This window comes from Parasteatoda tepidariorum, chromosome 6, assembly GCF_043381705.1.
Source record: "Parasteatoda tepidariorum isolate YZ-2023 chromosome 6, CAS_Ptep_4.0, whole genome shotgun sequence".
Taxonomy (NCBI): domain Eukaryota; kingdom Metazoa; phylum Arthropoda; class Arachnida; order Araneae; family Theridiidae; genus Parasteatoda; species Parasteatoda tepidariorum.
The window spans coordinates 80558991-80572214 of NC_092209.1; the positions used below are offsets into that span (position 1 = coordinate 80558991).

The 13224-nt window shown below is 29.7% G+C and overlaps 1 protein-coding gene across 1 annotated transcript in view; it reads left to right on the forward strand.

The window, feature by feature from the left end:
- Window positions 1–5935, forward strand: part of LOC107439105 (ankyrin repeat domain-containing protein SOWAHB) — a 61979-nt gene extending 56044 nt beyond the window's left edge. Inside the window, exons 10-12 of the mRNA XM_071182784.1 lie at window positions 2592–2698; window positions 4702–4772; window positions 5734–5935. Of these exons, the coding sequence (XP_071038885.1) occupies window positions 2592–2698; window positions 4702–4772; window positions 5734–5785 (230 nt within the window). The 3' untranslated portion in view covers window positions 5786–5935. The remainder of the gene's footprint in view (window positions 1–2591; window positions 2699–4701; window positions 4773–5733) is intronic.
- The last annotated feature ends 7289 nt before the right edge of the window (window positions 5936–13224 follow it).

Below are 13224 nucleotides of genomic sequence, written 5' to 3' on the forward strand. Positions count from 1 at the left end.
ATATGTATAGGAGGACTGAAAAGTAACGTCGTTTCGGCGCATTAAATATTCGTTAGTCTTACAAACAACGGATCTTGCTAAAGAGGGTGATTACAGTATTGATTAAAAATAAAATCCTGATAACGAATGTATGCGTATAAGCTGAAAGTATATAGAATTCATAAAATAAGTTTAAAATATAGATGAAACATTGAAAATAATAAAGTTGATGAAAAGATAATAATAATAATAATAATAATATACATATATATATATATATATATATATATTCACTGAACCACCGTATATAATAGTTTTAAAGGAACTGAATTTATTTGACTTGTTATTATTATTTTTTCCAGTTTATTAGCTGCTTTATCTAATTTAAAGGGGAAAATAAAAACTTTTGGGATTAGGTTTGAAATCTTTAAAGTAGTGTCATTTTAGAATGAATCTATCCATTATAAAAGGGACTGGCTGGATGTGTCGTCTGAGGGGGGGAGAGGAGTAATGGAGCAGGGGCACCCTCCCCGCAAGGGACCCATCGTCCGTGACAGAGGTCGACCTCTGCTGGACACCTAATGGCCGGACTAATGGCTTCTCCAGATTCTCCGATTAAGCAAGCGTCACGTGTCCCATTACGAAATCAAAACTGATAAATCGGCTGCCCCTGCTCACTTATCCTGCTTTTTGCATCTCTTCCACCCCTAATAACCCTTAAAAAAAACGTCCACAGCCTTGCGGAATCAAGTCAAACCTCAAAAAATATACGCAAAAGGAATGCCTCGTAAAATTATTGATTGCAAAGAAACCTTTTTTTTTTAAATTTATTCTACCTGAAAATATTTCTCCTAAAATTTGCTTCCCGTAGATTGAGGATGCATATATATATATTTTTTTTTTTTTTGCTCGCCATATTTCAGTCNATAAGGGCTTTGGAAAGAAAAAAAAATGGTTAAAACGTGCCGATTTATGCTTTTCTAAATAATTAATTAGTTTTTCCGTAGAGAGTTTATTAATTTACTTCAGAATTTAAAACGCAAAGTGTTAGGTGTGATTTTGTTGAAAAAAAAATCTAAATATGTACAAAAGGGAGAGTAAAAAAGAAAGAAAGAAAAAAAAAGAGTCACGCTAAAATTAAATCCATTATTCCTAATAGTCATAATAGTACTCACTGTAATAGTACTCCCATGAAACGTGTATTACTCATATGAAATTTATTATATTGCGTCATCATCAGCATTGGCACGACAGCCCTTTGTGGGCCTGGGCCTTCCTCAGACGCTTTTCCCATTCTGCCCTTCTCCCAGAAATTGTTTTCCAGTTCTTTATTATATTGCGTACCATTTGCAAAAACGCTGGAGGACTTTATCATGAATTGTCTTTGTAGGCCATTAATGCACTGGGAGTGCGATTGTTCTTGTTTTCTAGTAGAGCTATCTATGGTCAAGAATTTGATTTCTACCACACCCATACGTCACACCCGTTTATAGGGCGGACCCATTCCTTCATCCACAGATCGTAATTTTGACCAGAACCAAAAAACGATCAATCTCCAATCCAGAACCGCGATTGCTCAGGGGATAGAGGGTTCGCCTAACAATGAGTTGAACCGGGTTCGAATCCCAGAGATTCCTGGTCGATACGAATCCGGATCCTGCTTGCACCGAACACAGTGCTGACTTGAAATTTCCTCAGTGGTAGACAGATCATGGGTTAGAGTACCTTTGCATCGGGGTAACCGTGGGAGGTTCTCGTGGTTTTCCTCTCTATGTAACGCAAATGCGGGTTAGTTCCATCAGAAAAGTTCATCCACGCAAATTTCTACCAATACTTGAACCAGGAGTTCCCTTGTCTTCTTGGTTGGGTTCAAAATTACAAAGCTACGGAGTTGAACATTAGTGAACCTTAAAATGGGGTCGGCTGTTCAAAGACTCTGTTATAATATAAAATAAAATAAAATCTCTAATCCAGTACCTCCAGAGGTATAATTTGTTATTTGAACATGGAGGACTTTGTGCCCCTACAGATATAACGTGCCCCAGTACATAGGTTACTACACGGGGAGTCTTCGGCTGTTTGTATTCGAACACCCGTTCTCACGAACACAAGTCGACTACACTACCAACCAGGCATGACTGTTAGGATGATATATGAGCATAAATTTTATACCATTACCAAGTTTCAATGGTGGTCTTACTTACCCCTTATCTATCTTTTCTTGGGAATTGAAAGACCAATAGATTACTAGATAGAGAAATTTAATGGATTACTTGATTTAATAGAATATCGATTACTTGATTTATAATTTTCGAATCTTATTTTTTGTTCAATGTCTTTTGGAAGTTATTCGAATAAAAGTCAAAAGAACTCATGACTAAAATTGCTGTATTATTATTCTATTACTTTTCTGGTCTAAGGTAATTTTTTTCCAATCATATTTAATGAGTCCATGAATTATGAAATACTAATGTAAAATAAAGTATTTTAAATTAATGTTGTGCTCTTACATTTGTTATTGCTAAAACAGATCCCACTGATTTCAATTAAATTTATTTTAAAAAACAAGTGGTCTTTTACAATCTCAAATAGAGAAATTGTTTCTATTGCAGAAAGACCAGCTAAGCAGACAAATAGTTTCATGCGCATTGGTTCCCTTAATTTGAGGAAAGCTCGCAAATCAACTGTGTTTGCAAGTGTCCGAGGCCACGCTGAAATGGTAAGTGAACATTTGTTCTTACTTTTAGTGTGCAGGATGTGGAGAATTTATTTTGTTCACGCCAATTTTTTTTTTTTTTACTTTAGTTTAAATACTTAATTATTATTTTTTTTTAACTTAGACTCATTTCATCCCAGAAAAGTTACAGGATTGCCACTGAAGACTAAAATGCAACTATTTTCAGGAAAAGGAGACTTTTCCTGTACTCCTAGCAATATTTTTTTATCATAAATTGGCTAGAAAACCGGCAGGCCGTGAAATATTCTAAACGCGCTGAATTTCTTTTCTTCAAAAATAAAAAATTTGAAATAAAAATAATGAAATTTAAACAAAATAAATAATTAAAACATTAAAAAATAAAAATTTTAGATTACAAATTTTTAGTCATCACTTTTTAATGCGTTCAATTTGCACAGATTCTATTTCTAAGTCTATTTCGTTTCTCGATCGCCTTTTCAACAGTTTTAGCTACGAAATTCTGCACGAAATCCCAATTTTTAATAAGATATTACGTTGCATAAATTTTGAATTTGAGTAATCACTTTTCACAATATATATATAGTATATATATTTGCTAAATCAATTATTCATAAAAGAAAAAAGTTCTTAGAATAAGTGTTTTTTTTTTTTAATGAAAAACTATTTTTTGAATGAATTCTAGTAATTAAAAGTATTTAATTTTCTGCTGTACTAGTTTTTTTCTTTAATAAAAATTTAGTGCTAGAACACTAACTTTTATATAGAAATTATCATATTTGCGCCAACTTGACTAAATGGATCATGGTATATGACAATTAAGTCATTTAATAAAGTTTTAGTCTTATTTTTGTTCTTATTTAGGCAACTATTTTCATCGTATTCGGCAACTATTTTCATTCTCTAAGCTACTAAAAGCAACTATTTTGTTCATTTTTTTTCTGTGGCAACCCTGCTGTTATCGTTTTATTGTTCTAACACTATTTATTTGACGAATTTAATGAAAAGTAGTTTATAAAAAGTAGTAAGTAATAAGCAGAACATATTGTGAAAATTTTTGAAAATAAACTACAAATGAAAAGCTAGCTGAAATAGAGATATAGTTTTAAATAGCGAAGGTGAGAGGATTAATTATTATGAAAACGTTCAATTTGAAAGTGGTAAAAAAATTCAAACGTTATTAGCAACTAAAAGAATATTTATCTAGAATTTTTTTTTTTAAATTATTTCAATAAACGGACAAAATCAGGAATATTAAGAAAAATTTCTGACGATATCACGAAGATCAATTCTTTGTATGTTAGGATGAAATTGAATGGACGTAAATATTACGTCAATAATTGAATGGACGTCAATAATGTTCCTCTCACTTAACGTAATCTTAAGGGGGGGGGGGAATTTTTGTCGCGAATTCTCTTTTCACTTCATTACTAATTTTAGAGGAAGAAAAAGTAAATTGAGGCAAACCTAGAGTAAGTTATGATATTTCTATTGCTGATTTTTTTTTCTTTCAAAATACCAAATTATTAGATGAGAATTTCTCCGTTGCGTAATCCTAAGTTAAGTTATCATATCTAAGTTATCCTAATGCTTCATTTACATATTTTAAAATTTTTATTTCAGTATTTGAAACTTCATGGCATACTCTAGATTTGTCTGAACTCATTTTTTCTACACTTTAAATTTTAAATTAGTAATGAAGGAGAAAGAGAACTTGTGAGGAAAATTTTCTCCCGAGGTATGGCGTCCTCTTAAGTAACCGCTTTGCATGAACGTGAGGGAAATATGAAAGAGTTCTGCTCAGAATAAACTCCATTGTGTGTGGCCAATCAAATATTCAAAGCAGTACCCTCCATTGGATCGTATTTTACACACCATCTTTTATTTTATTTACACCGGTTCTCGTAATCAATAAATAGCCACAGACCATTTTACCGCTGTGGTCTATGCGCATCTTAACTTACTTATTAACTTAGAGTTGACTTTTGTTTAACAAAGGATTTTAATAAGTTTTCCTTATTCTACAGAGATTTGGAAACTTTGATTCTATAGGAAAAAGGATCAACAGGAAAGAAAATCTTTACTCAGGAAGAAATTGGTAAGAAAAATCATCTTAGTGATTAATTTATTTATTATAATTAATTATTTATAATTAATTTATTTTTTTATAATTAAATTTTTATAATTAATTTATTATTAATTATTAATTTATATATAATAATAAATTTATAATTAATTATCAATTTATAGTTAATATTTAATTATCATTTTATAATTACTAATTAATTTTTAATCTATAATTAATTGTAATTAATTTAATAATAGTTTTTTTTAATTAAAAAAAAACTCTTTATACCCCTGTGCAATAAAAGCCACAATCTTTCCTGGAATGTATGTCGCTCGCTTTAAAAACAACTCCTTTTCAGTACAAATTAAATATAGAACATTTTAGTAATTTTTGATTTAATAATCGGGTACTGGGATACAATCTTAATGATTTGCGTGGTTAACTTTATAGGAGTGAATTAACAAATGTTAACAAGGCAAAAACTGTACATTTTCAGAGCTTACTGGCCTTTTTATTTATTTATTTACTTATTTATTTATTTATTATTATTATCATTTTTAAATATATTTTGATTATTGATTCTCAAATTTGAGGGAACGTAGCCGCAATCTTCAAAATAGGTTCCTAATGGTTCAGGCAGAAAGCACAGTCAAAAGCTTTGGCTCTATTATTACACGTTAATTTTATTTTTTCTATCGTTTGCAATTTCTCTAAAACTTTTGAAAAAAATCAAAAAAATTTTTTAGCTCAATATTGAAAATCTATCAAAAAATCATTCCATCGAAAAATCATTCTGCCTGAAAAATGATTTTTTATTATTTATTTAAGGGTATTTTTTTTTTAATTGTGAAATGAGCAAATTTTACTTATTAACAGTATGCTACTTTTAATAATTAAACAAAATCTGAGCAACATCCGCGGAATAATTTCAGTATATATATATAATTAAGATACTTTATTAATAAATTTTTTTAAATCTGTCTTTTTTCAGCATTGAAGAGGACACGGACGTCGCCTTCTCTTCGAAAAAACAAGAGACTTAATATAATTGTGATTCAATTTCTATGTAGTGTTGATGGGAAACCACAGTTGTATGATCTTATTATAAATTATTTATAAACGTATTTTTATATATTATAAATGTATTTATATTATAAATGTATTTTTCTCTAAAGAAATTATGTTGACAAACATTTTTGAAAAAGTAGAAACTCCTGTCTCGTGCAGAAGTTTATGCGTTTTATTGGATGAAATGGAAGATCTTTTTTAAAAATTCATGGTGAATTTGATAAATTAAGAAAAACCAGAAAAGCTTTTTTAAAAAAAAAATGAACGACTATTTGTTAAGATCCATCTACACTGGTATAAGAAATTAAGGGAATTTTCAGACTTGGACGATTATCTCTAGAACTACTGGACCGATTTTAATGAAATTTGATATTGTACATACATCAGTACAGTACAAAACAAATAACCATTCAACAATTCTAATACACTCACATGATTGTGCGCAACACTTGTTGGAGTCAGAAGGTATGAATCAGAGGTTGCAAAATGAACAATAACAAAAAAAATGGGTTAATAGGAGGTATGATCGACTCTTACAGATATACAGGCCTTGCAGCATGATTTCATACTTGAAATAAGGCAGTTCAACATTTCCTCCGGCAATTGTCCTGTGGCAATTTCATACCTTCCGACTCCAACTAGTGTTATGCACTATCATGCGTGTGTATTACAATTGTTGAATGGTTATTTGTTTTGTATTGTATCTATGTATGTACAATATCAAATTTCATTAAAATCGGTCCAGTAGTTCTGGAGATAATCGACCAAATCTGCAAATTCTCTTAATTTCTTACTGCAGTGTATATAGAATATTATTTTTGTAGTCTTATTAATTTTTGATGGTGTAATCTAATCTCTCAAACACTTCGGTTTTTATGAATCATTCTGCTATGTGATGGTATTACAAATATTTTTTCATTGATGAGCTATGTTTCTAATGTCAGGGTTGTCACAGGCGACTAAAATGCGACTATTTTCGGCCTAAGGCGACTATGGCAACTTTCTTTTTTTTTGTCTGAAAAGGCTAAAAAAGCATTAATTTTAAGGAAAAGGAGACTATTGGAATACTTTTCTGTATTCCTAGCAATGTTTTTTAGCAACATGCAGCCCACAGGAGCTTATATTTTATATATATATGTATATATATAGATACATATATATATATACATGTATATATATAGATACATATATATATATACATATATATATACATATATATATAGATATATGTATATATATAGATACATATATATATGTATATATATAGATACATATATATATATACAACAAAATAAATAAGTACAAGAAAACACGAAGCACTCGCTTTAGAGATTTTGCTTTACGCTGTTTTTTTATTTTATTTTATTTTCTGTTTTTACGTGTTATTTTTACTTATTGTGTTCTATTTTATTTGTTGTAATTTTTGTAAAAAAAAATTTTGGGAGCTCCTCACACTATGGTATTAGTATATTTTACTTTGGCTATATTGATACAATATCAGAATGCACTCTTTTTTGCGGATATAATCGTGTGGGCTGATGAAAATATTATAACTTTTATTTTCCGGTTTTTTTAAAAAAATTTCCTCCTTTTTCCTTTTTTTTAAATAGTTGTTTGTTATTATTATTTTTTTTTTCATTATTATTTCCTTCCCCCTTTTTTTCATATGTCTATAATTTTCCTTTGTTTTATCTTCATTTTGAACTTATCTAATGAGTTCTGTTTACTTAAAGCTTATGTGCAATAAATGAANGAATTTGAGTACTCACTTTTCACAATATATATATATATATATAGAGAGAGAGAGAGAGAGAGAAAGATTTGCTAAATCAATTTATTAATGAAAGGGAAAAAAATTTAGAAAAACTATGTTTTTTTTTCAATGAAAATAAATTTTTTTAGTGAATTCTAGTAATTAAAAAGTATTTAATTTTCTGCGAATATACTAATTTTGTTTGATAGAAAAAGTTAGTGCTAGAACACTAACGTTTATATAAAAATTATTATATTTATGACCAACTTGATTGAATGGATCATGGTATCTATGACAATTAAGTCATTTAATAAAATTTTAGTCATATTATTGAAAAATTTTGTTCTTATCTAGGCATGCTTTAGGCTACTAAAAGCAACTACTATGTTCATTTTTTTCCGTAGCAAACCTGTCGTGTTAATTTAACTATTTTATGTTAATAACTCATTAAGAATCAAATTTTCTAAACATCTTTGAACTAAACATATTTTTACCACTTAGTTTTTCGCATCAATAAGTTTAAGTGACGTTTTAAACTCGATCATCAAATTATACAATCAGTAAATCACGTTATATTTTTGAATGGAACTTGAAGAATTTTGTATTATATATTTCTATATTTTATATTTTCCAAAATGTGAAGAAATCAGATGTCAATTACAGTACATCATCAGGGGTCTGCTTAGAAAAAATTTGGGTGCGTTAACGGACCCTTCACAAAATATCTTTTCGTAAAAACGGACCCTTCACAAAATATTTTACCTTCACGAAATAATTTATCTTTCAATCGGACCCTTCACAAATTTGTTTATCTTCATTATTATCTTCATTATTGTTTTGTTAATCAAATAAACCCTTCCCAGGAGGGGGGGGGGAAGAAAGACAGACGTAAATGAACTAAGTTTTGTCTTTGGCAGACGCTTCTTACTTTATTCCTCTGAAATGAATATTCTGCGTTCAGCAGTATATGCTAAATACCAAATATCTGTGTGTTGCATCTCTAATTTAGTAACAGCAATTGCTGTTTAGTTATTAAAATTTAATTTTTTTTATTATAGTTTTACAGTGTTGAACATAATCTTGTATCTATTTACAATTTAAAAACTCCTTGAAGGAGTTTTCTACAATAACAGGACCCTATTTGCACAAATTCACAAAAGCAGGACCCTGGGTGAAAGAATGTGACTTAACGTTTATTTTATATTCACAAATTACGAGGAATTTTTTCACATTCTTACAGAAAAGGACCTTTCACAAAATGTCTGGACAGACCCCTGATCATTATGATAATGAGTTACTAAAAAATCGTTGTGTGTGCAGCGCTGTGTGTTCAAATACGCATAAAATATCTATTTTATTATAAAAATCGAAGGTTTCAAAAATTAAGATGACAAGAAGTCAATAGAAGAAAAAAAAAGCACAATTTTATAAAAATCCTATGCATTTTAGTATTTGAAAAATAACTCCAATGCTTGGACTCGTAAAAATATGCAAAATATTAGTGATTTTAATATTTTCCATCTACTTGTAAAAATCTCGAGAAAAAAAAGAAAAAAAAATTCATAATTTTGTTACACATTGAAGTTATAGGCCGTTTTAATGTCTCTCCAGCAAGATTTTTTTAATGGAATGCTGTGAGCTTTCTTTTCTTTAATAAAAAGTTCTGAAATTATATAGCGCCAAGAGATGAAAGAAAAGTACAATGTAGAACTTTTGTTCTATAGATCGTTTTATTTATTAGGTGACAACGTTAATGGTACATAAAAAAATAATTTTTTATTCTGAAACTTTTTATAGCAATTCGAACATTCAAGTGTTGTTTAAAATTATGCCTCGGCGGTTTTCTAATTCTACAATTGAAGTTTATATTTTAATATATTATCTCTTTTTGTTCTATCAAATGTCGTCCCGCAATCGAACAATCTGAAAGACACGGTTCCCAGTCGGACACCGAAGTCAAGCATCACTGGCTGTGGTCAGTTGGCGGGTGGGTAATCAATTTGTATAAAAGTTTCTCGAAATATGACGTAACATACAAAAAGTGAATTTAACATTAAGGGGTCGAAACTTTTGACAGCTCACCTGATTAAACTATCTCTTGTCTCAACTATAACGTGAACTTGCTGATATAAATCTTAATATTTTAAGTTTCATTAAGAAATTAATCTCATAAGAAATTAGGGATTTCTAGAAACAAGATGGAAAGGTTAATTTCTAACATAATTAGCAAAGATGANAGATGATAATTTTGTGTCTTAATCTTAATTAAATCCCTAAGGAACTTTTTCTATTTAAGATTACGATAAAATTAAGATTTAGAATTTTTTCAACTTTTTTTAAAATTTAAAAAAAATTAAACAGTTTAATCACTTTTTGAAGATAAATTATTGATTATAACTTAAATGAGCATGTAAAGCATCCTCAAAATGAATGATTATACCTTTATTTTTAAAAAATTGTTGCAAAGGTACTGTGACCCCTTAATTTTTATAATATTCGTAATTTGATATTTATTTAAAATAGCCATTAAAAGATTTCCTGGGAAACAAAAGTAAGAAATTTTCTCTACAAATATATGCCGAAAACCGGGCTCGGTAACTTCTTTATTCCTTTGATTTATTTAAACGTTTATTATTTCAGTTTCACGTACCTTTTTACATAGTTTTATAAACTTATATTAGTCTGGGTAAATTATTTAAAAGCAAATATACCCATTCTTTTCTTTTGTTAATTTATTTCATGTGAGGTCATTTTTTTAAACTGCTATTTTTATAATAGTATATTTCTTAAAGATTTTATGGCAAATTCTGTTGTTGTTGTTGTTTCTAATGACTCTTGCCACACGGGCAAGTCTGCTTGTTGAAACCGAGCAAATTTAAGGCAGATTGTGCCCTTCTTGTTTCTCAGTAGTGCCGTCTATGGCCAAGAATTCGACTTCTGCTACACCATACGTCGCACCCGTTTATAGGGCGGACCCATTCATACATCCATTCATTCATTCATCCACAGATCGTAATTTTGACCTGAATCAGAGAACGATCGATCTCCAATCCAGTACCCCCAGAGGTTTTGATTTGTTATGGGAACATGGAGGACTTTTGCGACTCGACAGATTGAATGTGCATCAGTCACTTTACCGGCGTGCATCAGTCACTTATCAGTCTTTGGCCGGCGGGGTTCGAATCCACGAACTCTTGGACATGGGCCCAGTGCCTTACCGACCAGGTTATCCCTGCCATGGCAAATTCTCTTCATGGGAACTGTTATTATGAATGATTTCAGAAATATGGTATAGCGAGTGAATAAAATAAGAACGGAGAATGAAAAGAAAACCAATCAGTGTGTATGTGTATAAAGAACGAGTCAGGAATAAATTTGTTTAAGTAAAAGTCATTGAAGTGCATTTTAGTGAATAGTCAAATCTGTGAATGATTTAATAAATTCATAAAAACGTTTATAAACCTATAAATTGATTCACTGCAAGCCAATAGGAATATTTTTTCCTTTTTTAAAATAATTTTTAACAAAGTGATGACATATTGAATGCAAAATACTTAGTATTTTTAAGTATGCACAATTATAAACGCGATTTAAAACATCTCAGGAGCACCGGAAACAACATTAAAGATAACATTTCTATGAAACTTAACCAAAATCGAATTTAAATTGATTAAGCTATCGAGTTTGAAAAAACGGTGTTTAAAAACACACCACTTCAAAATTTCGAAGCTTAAAAATAAATTTGTAAACAAGCTGAATCTTTCTCATTTATATAAGTCAAATTGTGGGAGGACTTACGCGTCTGATTAATAATAAGAATTATATTTATTTGTATATTTTGTTTTTAAATTAATAAATTTACTTTATAAAATTAAAATAAGGACGAAAACCTCCCATGTTTAGCCCGACGGCAAAGGGATTCTAACCGATGATCCGTCTATCACTGACAATATTTTACGTCAGCTCTGCGGCTAGTGGAAGCAAAATTCATATCAATCTGTCACAGCTGGGATTTGAACCTGGTTCGCCTCATTGGGAGGCGAACGTGGCACCTATATCAACATTTTATTTTATAACCATCGTTGAACAGACGGCCCAATTTTTGGGTTTATGACTACTAATGTTCAACTCCGTGGCCTTGTAATTTTGAACCTTGCCCAGAAGACGAGAACTCCTGGATCAAGTATTGTGAGAAATTTGCCTTGGTGGAAAACTTTTTAATGGAGCTAACCTGCATTTGCGTTACATGGAGAGGAAAACCTCCCACGGTTAGCCTGACGGAAGGGGGACAAATCGACATTTAAGTTGATATAGATTTTATAATTTTTTGGTTGTAATATTGTTATTAAAAATGCAAAAAGCAATTTTCTAATGCGATAAGACTACGCCAGCGGGATATTTCAAGGAAGGAAAGAAAAGGTTTTGTTTTTTCCTTTGAAATTCAGTTTCCTTTTCATAGATTGAGTTGATTCATTGATATATTTAAAGAAAGAAAAATATACAGCTATTTTTGCATTATAAATTACACAAAAACTTCACTATCGTGTATATGGTTCAATTTACTACAAAAGTATCGTTAAAAAGTGAGTTATAATCTATTTCGATTTTTGTTTTCTCCTGCAAAAAATGATTGCTGTCCCACTATTCGAGCGCAAGCACAGAAGTGTACTAAGCGCTCTCTGAAGAAATTTGCGCCAGATTCATAGCGCCATCTATTAAGCTTTTGTAACACTAATTAATAAAATACAGAATATGAGAATCCATGTTTGGGATAGGGGAGCCACAATTGCTTCAGAAATGCTTCTTAAATAACGACTAAATTTCGTGAAATGTACAAGTATTAATGTACTGTACAAACTATCCGTGCATTGTTATCATTTTAAGAGAAATTATCATTTTTTGTTTGGAATTTATTGATAAAAAAATAGAGTTGTTTTAATTTGGTTGATGAATGATGTCAATGATTGTTTTCATTATTGAACAATGAGTTTAGAATATTTTTGTAATAATTTTGTTGTACTGTAAGAAATATTTTTCTTTTTAAATTTAAACCAGGCGTTTAAATTTTACAAAATGCGTTCGGTTTCTCAATTTTATTGTATTCTGAGTTCACACCATTGCTTCAATGCGAGTAAAAATTCAAAATCTCTCCATTTTTCGTAAATTCGGTTTCTTTTACAATTTTTCTGTTGTTATGAGAAAGGGGATCAGTGTTGCTGTGCTAAAATTATTCTTACCGGTGTGCAATCCACAGCAATGAAGGAAAGGTGGATTTAATCTAAAATTATCGAAGATTATTTATTTTGATCAACAATAAAAAAATTATATGAAGATATATATATATATGTAGTGCAAAAAATAGAGATAACATGCAAAAAAATTATAGAATAATGAGAAAAAGAAAATTATTTTTAAAAAAATTATTAATAAATATCCGTAATAATTTTTTTTATTTTTTTTAATAATTTTCATTTCTTTTCTTTTTCATAATTCTCTTTTTTCATTATTCTGTAATTTTTTTTCCATGTTTTCTCTACTTTTTGATTTTATTTTATGAGTTCGACATACTTGCAACTTATGCTTAGTAAAAAAAAAATTCCTGATTTTCTTAATTTTCTTTGTTTTCTTTTTGTATTTATTTATTGAACTACTATATATATA